Source organism: Temnothorax nylanderi, unplaced genomic scaffold, assembly GCF_030848795.1.
Source record: "Temnothorax nylanderi isolate EJ_2023f unplaced genomic scaffold, tnyl_v1.0 TNYL_tig0006_pilon, whole genome shotgun sequence".
Taxonomy (NCBI): Eukaryota; Metazoa; Arthropoda; class Insecta; order Hymenoptera; family Formicidae; genus Temnothorax; species Temnothorax nylanderi.
The window spans coordinates 2,724,662-2,744,220 of record NW_027249068.1 but is presented as its reverse complement, the minus strand read 5'-3'; the positions used below and the strand labels follow the sequence as shown (position 1 = coordinate 2,744,220).

The 19,559-nt window shown below is 37.9% G+C and overlaps 2 protein-coding genes across 7 annotated transcripts in view; one reads left to right on the top strand and one right to left on the bottom strand.

Moving 5' to 3' along the window:
* The first annotated feature begins 163 nt into the window (after positions 1-163).
* On the top strand, positions 164-10,618 carry Ehbp1 (Eps15 homology domain containing protein-binding protein 1). 5 transcript variants are annotated; one of them, XM_071717890.1, is made up of 18 exons: positions 164-923; positions 1,458-1,665; positions 1,736-1,917; positions 2,254-2,465; positions 2,612-2,747; positions 2,961-3,191; positions 3,509-3,698; positions 3,855-4,021; positions 4,130-4,352; positions 4,506-4,667; positions 5,528-5,617; positions 5,785-5,898; positions 6,005-6,205; positions 6,302-6,451; positions 6,602-6,819; positions 6,954-7,142; positions 7,220-7,342; positions 7,726-10,618. In XM_071717890.1, exons 1-17 carry the CDS (start codon positions 820-822, stop codon positions 7,299-7,301), a joined length of 2,859 nt encoding a protein of 952 aa, XP_071573991.1. In that variant the 5' UTR covers positions 164-819; the 3' UTR covers positions 7,302-7,342; positions 7,726-10,618. The 5 variants fall into 5 exon arrangements, with proteins under 5 accessions (XP_071573991.1, XP_071573999.1, XP_071573982.1 ...); XM_071717881.1 differs by having other exon boundaries at positions 165-923; positions 4,506-4,676; XM_071717898.1 differs by lacking the exon at positions 5,528-5,617 and having other exon boundaries at positions 4,506-4,676.
* Positions 10,619-10,806: 188 nt separating this feature from the next.
* The window catches only part of LOC139779473 (unconventional myosin-Ie), a 29,397-nt gene continuing 20,644 nt past the window's right edge, over positions 10,807-19,559 (bottom strand). The window contains exons 11-22 of one of the 2 annotated variants that reach the window (XM_071717849.1): positions 16,405-16,575; positions 16,162-16,328; positions 15,219-15,429; positions 14,392-14,622; positions 14,013-14,297; positions 13,690-13,845; positions 13,478-13,617; positions 13,238-13,389; positions 12,777-13,103; positions 12,344-12,457; positions 11,763-11,987; positions 10,807-11,514 (exon numbers count right to left, since the gene is read on the bottom strand). In XM_071717849.1, the coding sequence (XP_071573950.1) occupies positions 11,438-11,514; positions 11,763-11,987; positions 12,344-12,457; positions 12,777-13,103; positions 13,238-13,389; positions 13,478-13,617; positions 13,690-13,845; positions 14,013-14,297; positions 14,392-14,622; positions 15,219-15,429; positions 16,162-16,328; positions 16,405-16,575 (2,256 nt within the window). In that variant the 3' untranslated portion in view covers positions 10,807-11,437. Of the gene's footprint in view, positions 11,515-11,762; positions 12,045-12,343; positions 12,458-12,776; positions 13,104-13,237; positions 13,390-13,477; positions 13,618-13,689; positions 13,846-14,012; positions 14,298-14,391; positions 14,623-15,218; positions 15,430-16,161; positions 16,329-16,404; positions 16,576-19,559 lie in introns of both variants that reach the window. The other variant, XM_071717844.1, reaches the window with a different exon arrangement.

The window sequence follows — 19,559 nt, the reverse complement described above, 5'->3', positions numbered from 1 at the left end:
ATGTGTATTATAATGTGCGAAGCGCGTATGCATGTGCATGTGTACCGACGTTATTGCAGTTTTATCGATAATTCTATCGTTACCGTCGCGCGTGTGAGCCCTGCAAAACCGACGAATGCGAATGCTAAAGACAGACAGCGCTAAAGAACAGTCTCTTCTTATCCGAGAGAGGAGTAAAAGCAGCTTTGGTGTTCGATGGTATTCGGGTACTTCGGGTCAATCGGGTCTCTCGCCTGACTTCTCGTCTCATTCTCGTCGTTCTCGTCAGACAGAAGGTGTCAAAAGTCAGAAGGAGACGGGATTTAGGAGCGATCCCGGGTGAGAGCTGGTGAGAGCTGAGAGCTTCCAGCCGAGATCAGCTTCCGTCTCGGCGTATTTCGACGCGTGTGCGTACGCGTTTGTGTATGTACGTACACGCGTACGCGTGGACGATGACGGTGTCGGTCCATTTGTTTCGGGAACAACGTCGAGAGCGCGCGTGAGCCGAGAGGAAGGCCCATCCGTCCATCCGTCCGTCCGTCGAACATATGACCGTAGCCCCCCCGCCGACGGCCGAAGGCGAGGGCGAGGGCGAGGGCGAGGGCGAGGGCGCGCGTCGTGGTGCGTGGTGAGAACGTCGTCGGTTTCTGGGAACCGCGAAGCGCGATCGTTCGCCTTCCGTACTCCGTACTCCGTTCGCCCGACTCCGCGCGGAAATGACAAAGCGCGCCCCACACGCGCGTCAGCAGTGAAAAGACCGTTCGCGATCGCGGACGCCACGAATTTCGGATTCCGGTAATCCCGACCGAGCGGTAGGCAGCGGAGAGCGCGGCGTCAAACATGAGTTCCGTCTGGAAACGGCTGCAGCGGGTGAACAAGAGAGCCGCCAAGTTTCAGTTCACCGTCTCTTACCATGAGGTCACGCTAGAGACGACGACGAAGTGGTGAGTGACGCCGATTCCTGTTCCTGGTTCCTGGTTCCTGGCGAGAGCTTCCTTTCGCCGCGGCCTTCCGGAATCCGGAGCCTATCCGTATAGAAACTAACATTAATTGCTCTTCATTTCAACGAGGGTCTAAAGTCTAAAGAGTGTTATTGTCGTCTGCTTCTGAAAACAGAAGCGATTACTTTTGGGAAGAAAAACAATAGGAATTTTTCTTCTTTTTAAATTAATATTTTGGAAGTAAAAGAATTAAGTGATATATGTATATGTCAATATAGATTGCTGTCTTGCGTTCAAATTTTTGCATATTGTACATCATATTGCGCTCCAGGAAATGTGTGTTTATGTTTATGACAATGCAATTTAGATGGCATTTTTTAATTAATATAACTATGCACACATATCTTGGAAAGGCTGTATGTATATGAAATAATTGCAATCTATTATAAGATTAAAAACTTTATATAATCTGTAGAAATATATTATTTGCATGCTTTAGCAGGAGGAAAAGTATATAAAGATAATAATATTTTCTAGGAAACCAAACAAACTGAGCGTTGTTTGGACAAGACGTAGCAGAAGAGTTAGTTCGGACCCCTTAGATTGGGAGCCATGTTTGAGCGATCCCCTGAAAGGCATTATTAGCTGGGCAGTACCCGACAATCACACCGTCTCTGTGACACTATTTAAAGATCCGCGAACGCACGAGCTAGAAGACAAGGATTGGACATTTGTTATCGAAGATGTGAGTATAGCAGGCTGGTACACTTGTAAAAGAATATAGCACAATGGTGTATTGTTCTATTTGCGAGCAGGTGTCGTCGACGGGAAAAAGGCGTCATGTCGCTGCCACTAATATAAATATGAAAAAATATGCAAGCCTAGAATCTAGTCAACAACAACTCAAATTGGACTTGAAGCCAACGTCTAAAAAAATTGTTAGCGCTACACTCGAATGCACTTTATCATGTGTGTTTCTGCGAGAGGGCAAAGCGACGTAAGTGTGCAGTTTAATTTCATTCACATGCTGCTAATTAATTTCATAAGCTTGGTGGAAGCACTTGTCATTTATGTAACTAAATGTATTTCAAATAGGATAAGTATTAAATAATGCATTTTAAAGATAGTATGCTGAGTCTATCGGTTTACCTGAAAATATTTGTTATTAAAGTGCCATTTATTTGGATTTATCGATAAATGCTTATTTACTAATTATTTGTATTTGTATTTTATTTGATTTATTTTTTTTTTTTTTTACATACCTCTAAGAGGTTTGGCCACTTCTCTACCTTGTTAGTGTTTCCCACTTACAAGGGAGGACTTATTTTTTTAGGGACGAAGATATGCAAAGTATGGCTAGTTTAATGTCGGTTAATAATAATAGCGACATTGCGCCGTTAGATGATTTTGATAACGAAGATATACCTGAAGACGTTGAGGAAGTGTCGGTAAAAAATTTGGACGAGATTTTAGATATTTCAGCTCAACTTGATTTAATGACTAGCAGTCTTACTGAAAGTGAATTACCCAGTAGTCCTCTAAGTGGTGAGTAATGATCTTTGCTTCTTATTGAAACTGCATCAAATGTAAAATTTGTAATTGCTATCTTAATTTTAACTTGTTGCTTTATCAGTTTTATTGTAATTTATGGAATTTATCAAATTTACTAATAAAATATATAATGTGTATAGTGGCAAGTTTATCAAAGGATGATACAACTCCTGTAAACGATGGAGAGCATTTTATACGCGACATTAGTCTAACAGGAATTGGAGATACTTTAAAAGAAAAATCACCCGTAAAAGACAATGTTGCCGTTGAGAATGAGTACGTATAGTTACGATATTACATACTTTACGAAATAGCGCGCGCGTGCGCTAATAGAGTATAATATTAAAATAATATACTCGATAATAATAACTTTAAATATTACGTTCGCAAAGAGTTTGGTATATATTTCTTTCACTTACAACGAACAAAGGTATCATTCTATTTAACACAGTAAATAATGTAATAATTACAAATTCAATATCTTTGTAGTAAAAACATTGAACATAGCACATTGAGATTGCCGCTGCAACCGTTGGATCTTAAAAAAAATGACGCAAATGTTCCAAGACTGAAAGAGATCACTCCCGGCCAAGATTTATTGGAATGGTGTAAAGAAGTTACAAGGGATTATCCCGGCGTCAAAGTCACCAATCTGACGACATCTTGGCGAAATGGAATGGCGTTTTGCGCGATTATTCATAATTTCAGACCTGATCTGATGTAAGTATTCTTATAAGCTTCATCTCGATCGGATGTCGCAATTATCATAAAGTATTTCATTCTTCGCGCTATCTTTTCTTGGAACAAAATGTCAATAGACAATCTTGGCCATATGCCAGTTATTTTATTCGCGTATTCCATTAATAAACACTTTGAAATCGTCATTGTCTTGTGTCGAGTAACTCGTGCCAACATTTTGACGATTATTTTTGATGCTGGAAAGGTCGACGCATTTGTAATATTTATAGCAACACATGCGATAAAAGTTTTATTGCATCTTGATCAAACTGAATAATACTCGAAATAAAAACTTGTAGGGACGTCGATTCCTTATTGCCGCACGATGTTAAAGGCAATTGTAAGAAAGCGTTCGATGCGGGTGAAACTTTGGGCATACCCAGAGTTATCGAACCAGCTGACATGGATATATTAACGGTACCTGATAAATTAGCTGTGATGACATATTTGTATCAATTGAGAGCGCATTTTACCGGCCACGAATTGGAGGTATTTCAAAAAAATACTAAATTTTCTTATGTAATGACTTTATCTAATTATTTTATATTTGTTTGTTTTTTTTCCCATATCTTTGCACAGTACTATATCTAATACTACAGACAGCATAATATGTCTAATAATATATTACTCTTTTAAAAAATCTAGGTACATCAAATAGGTAAAACAACAGACGAGTCATCTTATATGATTGGAAGATTTAATACAGACAACAATACGGACGTAAGTGTCCAACTGTTTGGTCAGGAGATTATTAACTTACGGAAAAAGGAACAGATTGATCAAAAAAACAATAAAGCGGAAAGTAACCGACGGTAAATATATTCTCAATGACGTTATGTAATCTGTCAAATGGTCAAAGCACATTCTTAGCAGAAACATTTATCGGGAACAAGATTAGAAATTGCAATTCACTATCGTAGGTCGAATCCGTTCGATAATAAGAAGGATGACATTTGCATCGACTCGTTAAAAAACAAGTTGCACTTGAGCCTGAACACGGACAATCAGGATCACGATCAATGTAACAAAGACAAATCACCATCCAGCGTGAAGGAGGTCAAGGATATCATATTGGCCAGCTCAAAGAGCATTCTGGGCAAGGTGCTATCGCCGAGCAAGGAAAAGTACTCGTCGAGAGAGAAGGTACGTAGAAATACGTACCGGCTGAGCTCGAGTCAATTTCGACGTTGCGATTATTCCCGAGAATTGTCTAGAGAAACGTCGCGTATAATATTCGACGGAATTCGTGCGCAAATTTCTTTCGTTGTGAGGAAATGAAATACCAATTTACCGTAGAGCAAGTCTCCGCCGAGAGTGCAACAAGCGCAGCAACGTCCGATACTTATGACACGCCGGCAATTAACCGATCCGTTCGGCTCCGACGACGAAGAGGAGAACATACAGATAATCGATGACAAATGGTCGCAATCGATCTCGCTTACCAAATCGCAAAGTCCGGTCCGTGATGTCAGTATATACGAGATTGCGCAGACTGTCGCTTTTTATGCATTCCTTCTGTTATACCTCGCTGCATTAACAATAAACCCATAACGCGCACTGTTGTATCTCTTTCTGTTATTTCTTTTCACCGGCGGATTATGTCAAAATGTATTGTCTACATCTACAGGATCTGTTACTTTACTTTTTGTTCATTATAAGCGAAAAGATTATAAATCGCGCTTCTTGGCGGTAGGGGAATTATGCCTACATAATATACGCGTATAACTGCATGTAAATATGCATGAGGAAATCGCGCATATGTTCCGCGATGCACGAGCTGTCTCATAAGCTTTGCTTTAAAAGTTCCTTAGAGCAATTTTAACGATTTTATTTTTCGATCAATTTTAATATATTTGTAATTTTATAATTGCTTTTAAATTATCAAGATGTTTAATATTTAAAATTTAAATGTTGTAAAAAAGCATTTGTAAGAGATAGACCTCTGGACTTAATGCCTAAAACCTTGCGCATTTTATAACAGAGCGTCAAGTAATATATCAAGAAAAATCATAATTTATTTCAGCAAGATTTAGTTTCTTCATTTGTGAATGTTATGCTTTTTTCTTAATGTAACGCGTTTTTAAGAATAATACAAAAATTGTTTACTATGCCATAATTAGAATATCTAATTAAAAACCACTTGTAAATTTGATAATTTTATGTAATGCAATTACATTGTTGCTTTAATAATCTGCGTTTATTGATTTTTACCGCGTGCGAAATATTCTTAGTCTGAATCGTATATTCATGAAGAAGCTTTGCAACAATACCGTGACACAACAAAGCTATGCAAACATATTGAGAATAGTCTTTTGTAGGATTCAGTAAACTCTGACGATAGAGGAAGTCGAGGTAGTTCCGAATGTCAAGGTGCATCGCCGCCGTATGGAGAACAACGTTCACAACATGTAATTAACAATATCTGCTTTTAATATCGCTTGCTAATAACGTCATGCCATATCAATATCTTAACAAAACCAAAGTTATTTAAAATAGTTATTTAAAATAAATAAACGAAAATTTTATAAATGCCAAATAGTCACGCTAATTCGTTTCTATTATCTTTTTGTATTAGCCATTAGTTAGTCGACACGATGAATTACGAGAACGAGCGAGGCAACTCTTAGAACAAGCCAGGAACCAGACGAAGCCAGCCGGGTTTGTTTCCGCCGCGATCAGTCCTGTCGAGGTTCTACATTTTTATTTACATAGTGTTAAAGAATTTTCCATCAATCGAGCATTTCTCGAGGAATATGATATTGTGGACATCTATGTACGTGTAACATACTTTGCAGATACAGAACGACGACGAGAGGCAACAGCAGTTGCGAGAAAGGGCGAGACGTTTGATTGCGGAAGTGAAAATGGGCGTCGCTGTGACTCCGAGTCAACTGAGTGATGATAACAACAGTGATAGACGATCGATAGACGATCAAAATAATAGTCCTAGACGCAGCATTACGCCATCGACACCCGGTGATCGGATCAGTATAAAGGTACTGCAAATAGTCCATGCGATATTATCTACTTTTTCGATATCTTGTTTTACTCAATTATATAACAAAACGTAAAATTATAACTAATTTTTTTAGTCTGAGTACAATGGAAATATATTGGGGAACTCGAGTGTGATAGATGGAGAGAAGAAAACTGGTTCGCCTTTATATTCCTTCTCCAAAATCATGGAAAGAATCTCGCCCGATAAAGGCAGTCCCGACAGAACTCCATACACACTTCGCGGGGTATGTTAACTTGAATTATTAATTTAACTCCGGTATATAATTAAAGAAGTTGTGAATATACAGTACTTGAAACAATTTGTATATACTGAATTGCTTATATTTATCGAGTTTCAATGATTAATTATCTTTTATTGTAATTTGATATTTCAGTTGGGTAAAGACATGACATCATATATTCAAAACGAGCTCGAAGCACTTGAAAGAGAACAGAATCAGATTGACATACAAGCTGGTAAGCTTGAAAAGCAATTGAGAGCAGCCATGGAGAGCGATAACGAAGACGAAACGGAAAGACTGATGTCTCTGTGGTTCACACTTGTTAACAAAAAAAATGCGCTCTTAAGAAGACAAATGCAATTAAACATACTGTAAGTGATTCATTGATTCAAACATATTATACTTTATGTATTTTTAATTTCGATTAAAAATTGGATAGGATGATATTATAATAATCTAAAATCTAAATAATTGAACTTCAATAAATAGAGCTTTTTATATTTAGGGAAAAAGAAGACGATTTAGAGCGAAGATTTGAACTCTTGAATCATGAATTAAGAAGCATCCTCGCGGTGGAAGATTGGCGGAAAACACCCGAGCAAAAAATGCGCGAAAACTTACTATTGGAGGAATTAGTGTCCATTGTGAACAAAAGGGATGAATTGGTGCATCATCTCGATACACAAGAGAGAGCGTAAGTGTATAATAGATATGTGTTACGTTATTACTTATCTAAAGTCATTAAATTTTGTTTTTTCAAATAAATTTTAGCATTGAGGATGATGACGAGATAGAGCGCGATTTATCTCGCGCTGGATTAGCTCAACGAAACAAAAATTGCGTTGTGCAATGAGGAGTTAGTTATCTATCGCGTTTTTTTCAACTTGTGTGAAGGTAAATTACGTATATTATATAGCGTATTTTAAAAAAATGAAAAATCGATAATAAATACAATCCAATTTATTATTTGTATAAGATTATTCAAGTTCTACTTATCTTTTCATTAATTTTGGTAATTAATTTTGCTGTTAAATAAATTTAAAAAATTTAATCTTATTAATTTAATTTCTTTATCTTAATTTCTTTATCTTTATTTATTAAAGTTTTATTAAATTTCTTTACTTTTATTATTAAATAGCTTTCTGATTAACGCAGATTAGTTTTTAATACAAGACAATTTACAGTGATCTTTCTAATTTACTCATCTGAGTATTCTATTTCCCAAAAATCCTTTTATAAGAAATAGTAATAATCAAAAGTACGAATTTTTTTTGCAGGTATGACCCATGTTGCTGTGGTGTTGCCAGAAAGTCGACAAAATTAGATGTTGGAGAGTTAAGTGTGACATTTCATAGTTTACGATTAGATTATTTTTAGAGACTCATTTTTTATTATGCATTGTAGATTAATTTATTATAAGGTAAATTAAACAAATTTCTCATTTTCTTTGTTTTTAATATAAGCTCATTGATCAATGAAAGAAGAAAAGAAATCGGAAAACGTCGAATTATCAAATAATGATTGAATGTTTTTTTGTATATTATCGAACACTATATCCATTATGTAATATAAACATTTTATGCTTCAAGTGAAATATTGCGCGTTAATAGGACTGCGCGCAAATATGTATATGAAACGACATGTGCTATGGAGTGAGAAATCGTGTAGAACAGTTTACAATCAGTAAGTAGACGAAAGAGATATAATTTTTCTTTTTTGAATAAAATACGAGGCGTTAGCAAAATAAGAGTGAACGCAAATAGAAAGGAGCTCGGAAAGAATGGAAATTAGTGATAAGAATATGTTTTGATGAGATTCAAGATCTAATTACAAAGCTATTTAGTGTTATATATTTTTAAAGATTTTGTTTATATATAAATTAGTAGTTGGTTCAAGAGAATATAAGTTGAATACAGTTCTTTTTCTCGGAAATGAACTTTAGGCATTTGATTTATACGAAAAATTTATTTTATAGCTTAATTGCTAAGAGATTTAATACCGGAAAGCCAAAGAAAGTTAAAGTGAGTTGTTATACAAGAATACGTGAGAGATACGTAAAAAGCAATTTAGCAAATATATTTCACGACATTATCGAAGCAAATCGATTCACGGAAAATTAATTATGGAACTATTGCGGAAAATGGATTACGTCGGCGTTATGTATAGTTTTCGTATTCGCAACGGTCGTTCCCATCGAGCATTCGCATGTACTCTATTTGTGCCATATGAACGAATTGATATACTTTTTACATCCTACTACTACTTGACGGGTTTGTACAAATGCAGGGAAATGCATTAAAAACAAATCCGATAATTTTATTGACAGTAGGCGATTTTGAAAGAAATCGTAGATTAATTTTTACTAATTGTAAGACTAATTCTTATATGTGGTATATCTGCGTGTAATAAGAATATTATGTTGACTATAACTTTCTATAACAAAATGGTACGTTATATTTAAGTGTTTTGACTAAATATTATATGTAATGAAAAGAAACAAATTCATCCGCTCAATAATTTTTCGGCTTAACGGATCTCGGAGACAGAAAATTAGAACGAATATTTTACATTCGTTGTTCCGTTTGAAAACGTGAACTGGCTGATAAGTAATTATCGTCTTTTTATAACTGCTACAAATGCGAAACTGTTGACAAATATTGTGACAAAAAGTACATTTTCAGCACAGTTGCTCCGTAAAATGGAGAATAGAATACTGCAGAGCAGGGTTTACCCGCAGAAAGCAATATATGGGATACAGATGTACATCTAGCTCCCATAACACAAGACAAAGTTATTTCTTTCTTTCATTGTGATTTTATCATAAAATCACAAATTTAATATTTAGATATTGAAAAAATATTCTAATTTTAATTCAAAATATCGATTTGTTTTATCAATATCCGTAGCACAGCAAAAAAATTTTGAAAATTCATAATTTTTAAATAAAATTCATGAAATAAAGAGTTAAAAATAGAAATGTGTGGAGATTAGTTGTTTTTTGTGTGTTATGCTTGACAATCATAATGAACGTTATCCAAATTTTTGACCGAACAAAGGATTAGAAGTTATGAGTGTGTTTGTCGCCATTATACCTACAGTTGAATGTAGCATTATTCTTCGAAAATTGAAAATATGTTGTCTCTCTGTTGAATAATCTTTGTTCAAATAAATTATGAATTTTGCGTTAATATATACAAACCAACACAAACTATTCATAATTATTATTAAATACGCCGAAGATATTGCGCGAATGCTTGAAACATTGGAAAGTCGATACAATTGAGGACAGTATGACAATTGATTCGGATATATATGTGTATATATGTTCCAAGCAGACCATAAAAGCGCCCTCCTAAAAGCATTATATAATTATCGAAACGTATTTAGAGTATATGCAATTAAAGCTTATGAGAACATTGGGGAATTATCTCCTCTTGACATCGTAATATATATCTATAATTAAATCGAGTATCATAGCATCTTAAACAATTTTATATTTTTACTTGTAACTTTGCTCCATGTATTTTTTTCGTTCTTGCAAGAAATCCGTTAAGCTAGAGTCATAGAATATTGCTGAAGTTGGTCCTTAGCAAAAGAGGAAATAGTTCTTGAAATATATACGATTGGAATGTTGAGAAACAACAGATATTCTAAGTTGGAAAGTGATCTCTGCTCTGTTAGACCGAGTGAATCGCTCATTATACGATCTCATTGCGGGGTTCAATGCATTCTAAAATCTAAATAGGCAATTCTAAACCAAATATATATGTATATTATACTGGCTCCAACACGGTATTTGAATTTCTCGCGGTCTAGGGGCAAACGTGATTAGGGGCTATCGATTAAACGACAAATAATTTAGCAATAATTTATTATTCTAGTGCCTATGAATACTTGTATGTTTATAAAACTGTAGCACACTGAATTAATTTTAATTTATTTTACTCTGTACTACTATATGAAAGATAATTATTGTAAAGATAATCATTCTTGCCAATGCTGTAGTCTTGTGGAGACGTACCGTTCTATTTTCCTTTGCCGATGTTAACCGTAATGTATGTGAGAATGCGAGCGAACAAAGGAAAAAACGTATCATGCAATATTCGCCATTAATAAGGGAAGACTTATAAAGTACTGCAGAAGGAAACAATAAATATGATGTTGATGATACTAAGAGTGCCATTTTATTCTTATTATAATAATGAAAAGCATGTATCTCTACAGAAATAGAACTAATCTTGGAATAAAAATGAACTTTATGTCGTTTGATATCTTGCATAAATAAAATACTGAAGAATACAATGTAGCGTACTATGTAAGAGATATAAGATAGTAAAAATTGAAAGGAAGCAACAAAATTGTTGAGATGATATGATTTTATTAGATACTTGTAATGGCAGTGATGCTATGTACACCATGTATCGTTTTAAATGACTGCTCGTCATCTTTGTATTGGTGGTAACCGTGACAATATTTTGACTATATAAATATCGATCGCGCTGTACATTACGAAAAGTTAAACAGATTACATATCTATCGTACACTAATTAACAATAAAAGCAACGTATTTTGCCGACATATTGTTTTTAAATCTCATAATACTTCATCAAATAAAGTTTACCAGACTAATTATCGAATTATGTGACGAGAAAAGTTTCTTTGGACATTTAGATAAAAATAAGCTTGAATGATAATACTATTGTTCCATAACTACCAATATATATTAGATTTTTCATCATCTTTGCTGAGATGAACAACATCTTCACAAAATTATATATCGCGCTTTCTTTCAATTATGAATTCTTTGATTTTTCTCAGCTTTGGCATTGATAAAATTTCTGCTAATGTTTAGTTAAAGACTCGCGTAACAATAAGTAATATTATGGAGCATGAAAACTGTGAATAACAGGTACAATGTACTTAATAGAGTTACGTTTCCAGCTTCATGTAATGTCAATAGAATTTTCCGATGACTATCGATTACAGAATTCATATCTTTTCTACATAGTTGGAAGGGAAAAGACCAGTCTTCCCTTTCAGTCTTCCGTGCCACCAACCACCTTCGTCTGAAAAAAATATTGTCAATTGATTTTAACACGTAAAGAATTAATGCCACAAATGGTTTTTTTTTTCTAACAAATATATTACTCAAATTCACGATTTCTATTTTGTATCAATAAAATAAAAAATATTGTAGTAAGAAATTATATACTTGTAATTATATACAGTCAACTTTGCTCTCTTTTTATGTATGTCGCTGCCGAATTTATTACTACATTATAGGTACAAACAAAATCAGATTGTAACAACTCACGTTCTTTGAGTACTTCTACAATGTCACCTTCCTTGAGCCCCAATTCGTCCAGATCTTGCGGCTCATAGTCGTATAAGGCTTTAACTTTTGGTAATCTCGGTGGTGCCGGTTTCTGAGGAGGCACTTTTTTGGCTACCGCATACGCAGCATTATCTTCCTTCCTCCTTCCTCGATCTGGCGTGTTACTGACTTGTTTCGCACTCCATTCCTGGGACGTTTGCATTCCTTTATTGAGATGATCAGAAACCTTATCAGCAAAATCAGCATCCCAGATAGTCAAACCTGCGCAGACAGATTCCGAGCAGATCTTGCAATAAATTTTTGATTTTTTATGTCAGAAAGGCAACAAATTTCACACAAAAGCTGCTATATCAGATATTGTCAAACTGTTGCCAGAAATGCGACAAAGCTTGCTAACAGGCAGTATGATCAAATTGACAGCAGAAACCGTGCAGAGTTGGTTGCTGCGCGGATTCTATTTCCAATCTACTTACATTGCCTGTTAGCAGGCTATTGTTTTGATATGGAATTTGATCAAATTTGCTGCCAATCTGTGCGCATGCTGTTAACATTTTGCTTACTGGGTATATTATATTCTCTGTTAAGGGGTGGTAATTGGAATTCTGTAGGCTCGTGTGGTGGTGGTGGCTCCGTGGGTGGTGGCTCCGTAGGTGGTGGCGGAAATTTGAGTATACCTTCGAATTATCCAAGAAAGATATATTTATCTGAGCGAACTTTTACAGATGCTAATAATATTACCCGTTATGATAAAATATTGCCAATGAATGCGAGCGAATTAGAAATAACGGAGAAGGTACAAATTTGTTTAAATTTATACTTTATTTAATTTAATACGCCGTTGTCCACTCATTCTGTGAAGACCGAGTAGCAAAATTCTATTTAAATAAGCGATTTCTCAAACTTTGTCACTTTGTAAGTTGATATCTCTGTATCAAATAGTGCTTTTTGTACATTTCTTCAATATTTTTTCAAATTAAATTCATCAAAACTTACCACGCGGTCTGGTATTGCCCACGGCGGTCTGCTTGTCCCGTACTTTGTTTGTGTTGTTCGTTCCATTTCTCACGTCCTTTGGAAATTGCATAGGTAGTACATTTGGACGATTCGGTGGAATATTTGGTCTACCGTTTGAAGTCGTTCGTGAAGGAGCCACGGATCTTGTAGCTGCTACCGGATGAGGAGGAGGTCTCCCGATAATCGCCTGATTATTCTGGGCTGCGAGGATTGGAGCTAGATTGCACATCTGTGGTGCTGGACAAATCGGCCTCGAGACATTGTTGTGCAAACGAATGGATGATATTGATCGGTCCAAATTGGGCTCTGACATAAAAAAGATACAGATTTATATAATTTTCAGTTATTTAACTATTACAGAACTGATATTGTGACAGTTGCGCGTGTAAAATTGAAAATTGAGAATTATCATCTATCGAGGATCACTGACTGAAACTTACTCGATGTGTTCGGTAAACCTGGACCGATGTTAACACTGAGCACTTTGCCAGACGGTTTTAAAATCTCTTTATCGCCATAATCCGTTTGTATAAACTTTACATCCCTCGTCCCACCGCCACCCCAACCTTCCTTCTTCACTTTAAATTCCAAGCTGAAAGTAAATAGTTTTATTTTCAAACTTATAATGTCTTATATATGCTAATAATGACATATGGAAAATATATGGAAAATAGCCGTACTTGTTGCTAAACCTAACATTTAAAAGATGACCGGTATCTTCCAGAAACTTTTTGCTAAGGGAAAACAATAACTCCGTTTTGAATACACATTCTAACAAGCTGGCGTAGTCCTCTTTTACGTGAATTATTATGAAATTGTCCTGGAATGGAAAATACTGTCAAAATGCGTCCAGCTAGTACATTGGCATACAGAGTCATAAAATAATAGTTACTTGTAGCTTGCTTAATGATACGTGACTGATTTGATTAAATGGAAGCTTCCTTTTAATAACTTCGATAGATTTGCCCTTTTCCGGGCCTTTATTTATCTGCTCTCGGCCAATCAAATAGATACATTTTCCGGTAAGAATGAGATCTCTTCTGCACATCTATAATATATATATATATATATATGTAATTACTTGTCACAAGCGCTTAAATCTTAAGTTAAGAAATAAAGAAAGTCCGATGTCATAAAGTAGATTTCCTTATGATTATTTTTGCGGAGAGCGCAAATTAAACGACATTTAAAATGTTGACGAATTAACGTTTTTACCTTGAACCTTCTGTCATATTTTTTCACGACTTCGGCGAAGAATACTTTCTCCCGTCTTCCAATCAAACTCATCGTCTGTGGCTTGCCTTCCAGCCCTATATAATCGCCCATAAAATTTCTATTCAGGCTCGCCCGTCTTCGCTCCTTGTGGCCGAAGAGAAGATCAGCGACTTCCTGTTTATGCTGCGCCTGTCTCTTCCGGGCGAAGTACTTCTTGAAGGCTTTCTGAATGACTCGCGCATACATGTTGTATTTTCGGTCACGAGCTTCCTCCAGCATGAAGAGCTAAGTTACATATCGTCTAATTAATCTGCTGGAAAAACTCAACGAATGGCGTTGTTATTAAAATAACAAATGTGTCAGGACGAAGAAAACTCACAGTTTCAGGCGCCTTGATAAAGAGCTTCGATTTACCGAGCTGATATTGTGATCGGTCGATATGAATGCTTCCCAATATCCACTCTGTGCCTTGTTTCACATCACCGGGCCAACGAGGCCACGTTTCTTTCGTGAGAATCGCGTATCTGTGCAGAAACTTGGCGAATGGCCTTCTGTAAGCAAAGCCAGCTCTACGCACTCTGATATTTTCCTTCAGACCTAGATACTCCACCTAGAATATTTCATCGAAAAGCTGCGTGATTACTCCAAAAAATCGCGAACATGTCAAACGTATCGACTTTACATCCCTTAAGTAACTTTTTAAAGTTATGATGGACAATATCAACGATTTGGTTTCGAAACTAGCGCGATAGAACAGTTGATTTTTATTCGATGATTGATTATTATCGATCAAGGTGCACGACATACCTACACGATTGTGTTTCCAGAACACTCGTGAATTCTGCATATTAAAGCAATCACCATTCTAGCGTAAGCTACGGGAACTATGCCGTATTGACTTTTTCGAACAAAACAAATTTCAGTGTTATCCAAAGAAGGAAGGAAAGAAACGTTACGTATAATTGCTCTGAACATATATGTCTGACATACTTCGCTGGAATGACACATTGTCAAGCTAAGCTGAGATAAATCAAACTGTATATAGAGAATTCCTTTGTTTTCTCACTTTTTACTTTATGTCTTTATGTGCCTGAGACTTTACAGATATTATCCGTCGACTTTAGTAGAGGTACGAAGTTGATGTTCGATGTTTTTGAATTTCGACGGTAGATATAAATGCAGATGCCATTAGACAAATTACAATACCTGATGCTTGACTCTCAGATGATCCCAATCGCGCGGTTTCTTCGTTTCATTCGGCTTGATGCACCGGATGTAATGCGGTGTGCATTTCATCAGCTGACCGACCAAGCGACTGGCTTGATTTCTGATTTTACTGCCCGCGGTGGTTGGCCTGGACTTAAGAGTTTTCGTTTTGCCGGCATTCTCTTGCGGATAGAGCTCACGCACCAAGGTACTATAAAATAATTTTTTTTACCTTTATAAGTATAACTGTTGTTTTAACAATAGGTTTTAACAATTTACTAGTAACTGAGAAAAATGTTCAATATATTTATAGAATATTTTTAGGAAAAAAAATAAACAACACTTACTTAGATAAAAAAAATTAGATTTATCACGTCATTAACTGGACTTAAATTCTTGGAAATCTATAATTTCTGTGTATCGTTTTTGCGCGCGACTTTCGCGAAATTTTGCATGTGCAGTTCTTACGTAAACAAACTCGTGTAATTGATTAGTTAGAATTACGTGATGAAAATTATCGTTATGTTAAATTATCGAGGAATTATTTACGTAACGACGTAATAATTTTCAGCAGCTGAATAAGAAGCTGACTGCAGTGTTATGTACGTCAACTTAAACATTATTCTGTATTTGTTCTACATTATCGAAAAATGTGTAATACAATTAATATCAAGTACCTCAAAATTACCGCAAGTTTTAAAAAGAACTTTCAGAACTGTTACATCATAAGGTTTATTTATCTTTATTCAGCCAGGAAACATTATTCAGCCTCTTCTAATCTCGCGCTCTCATCATCAAATATTCCAAATCAATCGGAAAATGAGCGCGGATTAATTAATCAACCCGTCAAGCGGTAACTTACGCGAGAACTCGCTTTCGGGATATAATTTGTTACGCGCGGACAATCGACAGTTGTACGCTAACGGCCTTCGGAATCGCTTACTTCGTGCTGGTCTGCATCAGCTCGATCAGGTCCAAGAAGAGGACGTCCCGGTTCTTATCGCAGAACCCATCGACAGAGTAGGATACTACGCCGGCGTAATGGAGAATTGCGAAACCGTCACTGCTGTCTTGGAAATGAGCGTGCTGTTTAGCTGTTCCCGCCAGTTTCTGGGCGACGGATATGATAATTTATTATATGTTATACGTATGTTAATTTATAAAACTATGAATACGCTTCGGGTACCTTCTTCAAGTCACCGTCGGCACCCGTGCTTCCGCCGTGCAACGTTGCGCATACGTCGTCGAGGACCAAGAAGAGGCCGGGTGGCCTCTTGCCCTCGAGAAGCTCCACCACGATGGCATTATTGAAATAGTCTATTGGCGTCCACCTAATATTCTCAGAAACGTATTCTTCCTGAAACGAGACAGAATTCGATTCTGTAATGTATCATACAGGATAAAGATACCATCGCGCTAATCAATATAGGAGCAAATTATCATGGCTGAAGCAACACTTATTAACTTGGCTTACAAAACAGCATGTTTATTTATTGCTACCTATTTGTCGATTATATAATAAGCCAATGCTATCGGTAAATGTTACAAAACGCGAAGCACGTCATTGCTCGGACAATTTAGATCGTCGATCTAACTTTCGTGGAAGTTATGCGCAAGTTGCAAGAGGCTCGCTTCTTTATTACATCGAAAACATAGACTTAATTACGTGCCGCCGCGCCGGTACCGCCGGTACCGCCGGGTATATCGCGCACATACAAGCGATTTATATCTCGCTTACCTCAGGCGATAGAAGGGAAAGGCGATAGTAATAACGCGATTGCCCGGCGGTTTTAAAATCGCTTTCCATTTCAGCTCGAGCCAAGCCCGAAGGTGCACCTCGCTGGTTGCGGCCAGCACGAAAACCAGTCACCGCTATTTCAGCCCTTCCCATCCCGGTTTCGCCCGTTTCGCAATATATTTCGTGTGTCCCCAACATTTGATGTATAATTATCGCGAAACATTGGGTACAAAAATATGATCTCTCGATCGTCAGCTTTCTTTGCGACACTCGGATTTGACGAGTCTTGACAAAATACGAGGACGCACGATTTGCGCGATTTGCGCGATGCACATCGATAATGTAAAAGGCGTAGTTGTTCCGCTTCGAAACCCCGGGGGCAATTCGTTCTTAAGTAAACAATTTTAGAGCTCGTCTTTGTGTTCACGAAGGTGTGCGATTCGCGGCCAGGTTTTTTATCCGGTCTAGTTGCGGTCCGATCGCCGCGGCCGGCCGCATCGCGACGCGACACGCCGCGCCGCCGCAGCCGGCCGCGACCTGAAGAAGTGGCACGATTTTTTCGTCGTGGCCTTTACTCGAGTTAACGACTCTTTTTCATGAGGCCTGGCCTCTTTACGATGCCCATGGTTCGGACACTGTTTCCGCCGGTTGTTCCTCGGAGGACTGCGCCGTATAATAGCCCTGCCCGATCCTCCGTGTTCCGTCTACACAAATATCAGACTCGTACGCTCCAGAATCGGAGAAAAGCTCACGAAGAGCTCGGCGGATTCGTACGTGACGTACAAATTTTTCACGCGAAACTTTCGCATTGTAAATAATACATCAGCGGAGGAGAATAATACGGGGATCACTTGAGCGACGCTCGAGTGATTCGCGAATGAATGGTTTTGCGTGATGGATAATTAATGCGTGCCAAATTTGGCAGGTACGCGTTTCTTTCACGTTCTTTCGAAGCAGGTGCTTTCACTCCATGCGGCTCCATGTTATTGTTTCACCTCCGCCGCTTTCGTTCGATAGCAGACTAGTCGAGCTACTTTGTCAAGATAAAGCGCGAATCAAATTATTCTAATTGCGTGCCGTAGTAATATACTAATACTATAATACGTACTCGTAATATATAAATATAAATTTATATAAATAATATAAATAATATTGCACGGAAAAGAACGGGTGGTCTATATTCTTTGAACTTTAAATCGGCGATCTCTCACGCGTTTAAGATTCTGAATGAGAAAAGAAAATAAAGACACCCCGCAACCGTTTAATTAGCCGCTTTCTCGGCTTTGCTGTGATAATTGCGATAAGCAAATTAGCCACAACTCGTTGATCACACGCAATTACTTAGTCGTGTGCGCGAGCTAATCGCATAAAACACACGCGGTAAAAAGAGTCGTGTGTTTCGGTGGTAGTTACGACCGCGAGTATAAGTGCCCATTACGCACTCGCGCCGAGCCGCCGGCGCCGCGCCGCGCCACGCCGAGTCGTAATGATCTGTTATTTCGCGCGTCTCTCATCTCGATTCGCGCACGTAACGTAATGCCCATCCGTGGTGTCATTCGCAGCGCGGTTTTTTGTCCTTCTACGAGACAGCCGTCCCTCTCGTCCGTCTCGTTCAGCGGACAGCCGTGACGACCGGAGGAAAACGCGGAAACTCGCGTCGAGCTGAGGAGAAAAAGCTACGAAAAGAACAAAGGAGAGCGTCCGCCCGCGCCCGCCGCCGCGTCGGAGACACGGAGAGCAGGTTGAAGCCTTCATTCGTTCAATCCGCGGACAGTTACGGCCAGTCTACAATGAGTCATTAGTCGTTAGTCAGATGTCGGAAGAAATAGTCATAAGCGTATCGTAAGGCAATCGGAAGTCTGTAATCGGTGATCGTATAAGAGATGGCATTTGGCCAATCGCTTACGATCGCCGATTACAGACTTCCGATCGCCTTACGATACGTTTATAACTTTTTTCCGACTCTCTTCCGACATCTGACTAACGACTAACGACTCATTGTAGACTGGCCTTTAACAATCGTATCTCCCATTTGCGTTTGTTTGACGCGTCCGCGGCCGTCTTGGGCCGTCTTTCGCCGCCGTAATTACCCACTGACGCGTGACGCTTCACCTCCGACCTTCTACCTTACTTACGCTTACGCGTTTACGCGCTTAGGCGGCCGGCTCGCGCAACGCGACGATACGCCCGACGGATACGCGCTCTGATTTCCGTACGGTTTCGCGGAATGCGTCCACGAATGCATTGTCGTGTCGGTCCCCTCGACATGGCAATCGTGGCATCCGTCGAGGGCACCGAGGATGCGTCGCGAATGCAGCACGGATGCTTTTGCCCGTAAGCGCGAACGTGAGCAATTTCCGGCTATTTTCTCAAAGGGGATTCCGTTAGACGGGACAACAATTAAAATAGCGCCTCGTTTAACGCATGCATATGTGAACAATGCCGCGCGCGCAAGGATATGTGTCGACCCACATTCTACATCTTATTCTCTGTTATTAGATTTGATTTAATGTTTTATTTATTTTATAAGAATAATCCTGCCTGTGCATGTAGCTTTTCATGCGTGCAGAATTATTATTAGACTTTTCACGATGGAAGTTGTT

Excerpts from the sequence above, each read along its gene's own strand:
- Ehbp1 (XM_071717881.1), top strand. The coding sequence starts at position 820 with ATGAGTTCCGTCTGGAAACGGCTGCAGCGGGTGAACAAGAGAGCCGCC. Across the intron at positions 2,748-2,960 it reads AATGTTGCCGTTGAGAATGA|TAAAAACATTGAACATAGCA; the intron begins GTACGTATAGTT and ends ATATCTTTGTAG. Across the intron at positions 4,677-5,527 it reads CGCAAAGTCCGGTCCGTGAT|GATTCAGTAAACTCTGACGA; the intron begins GTCAGTATATAC and ends AGTCTTTTGTAG.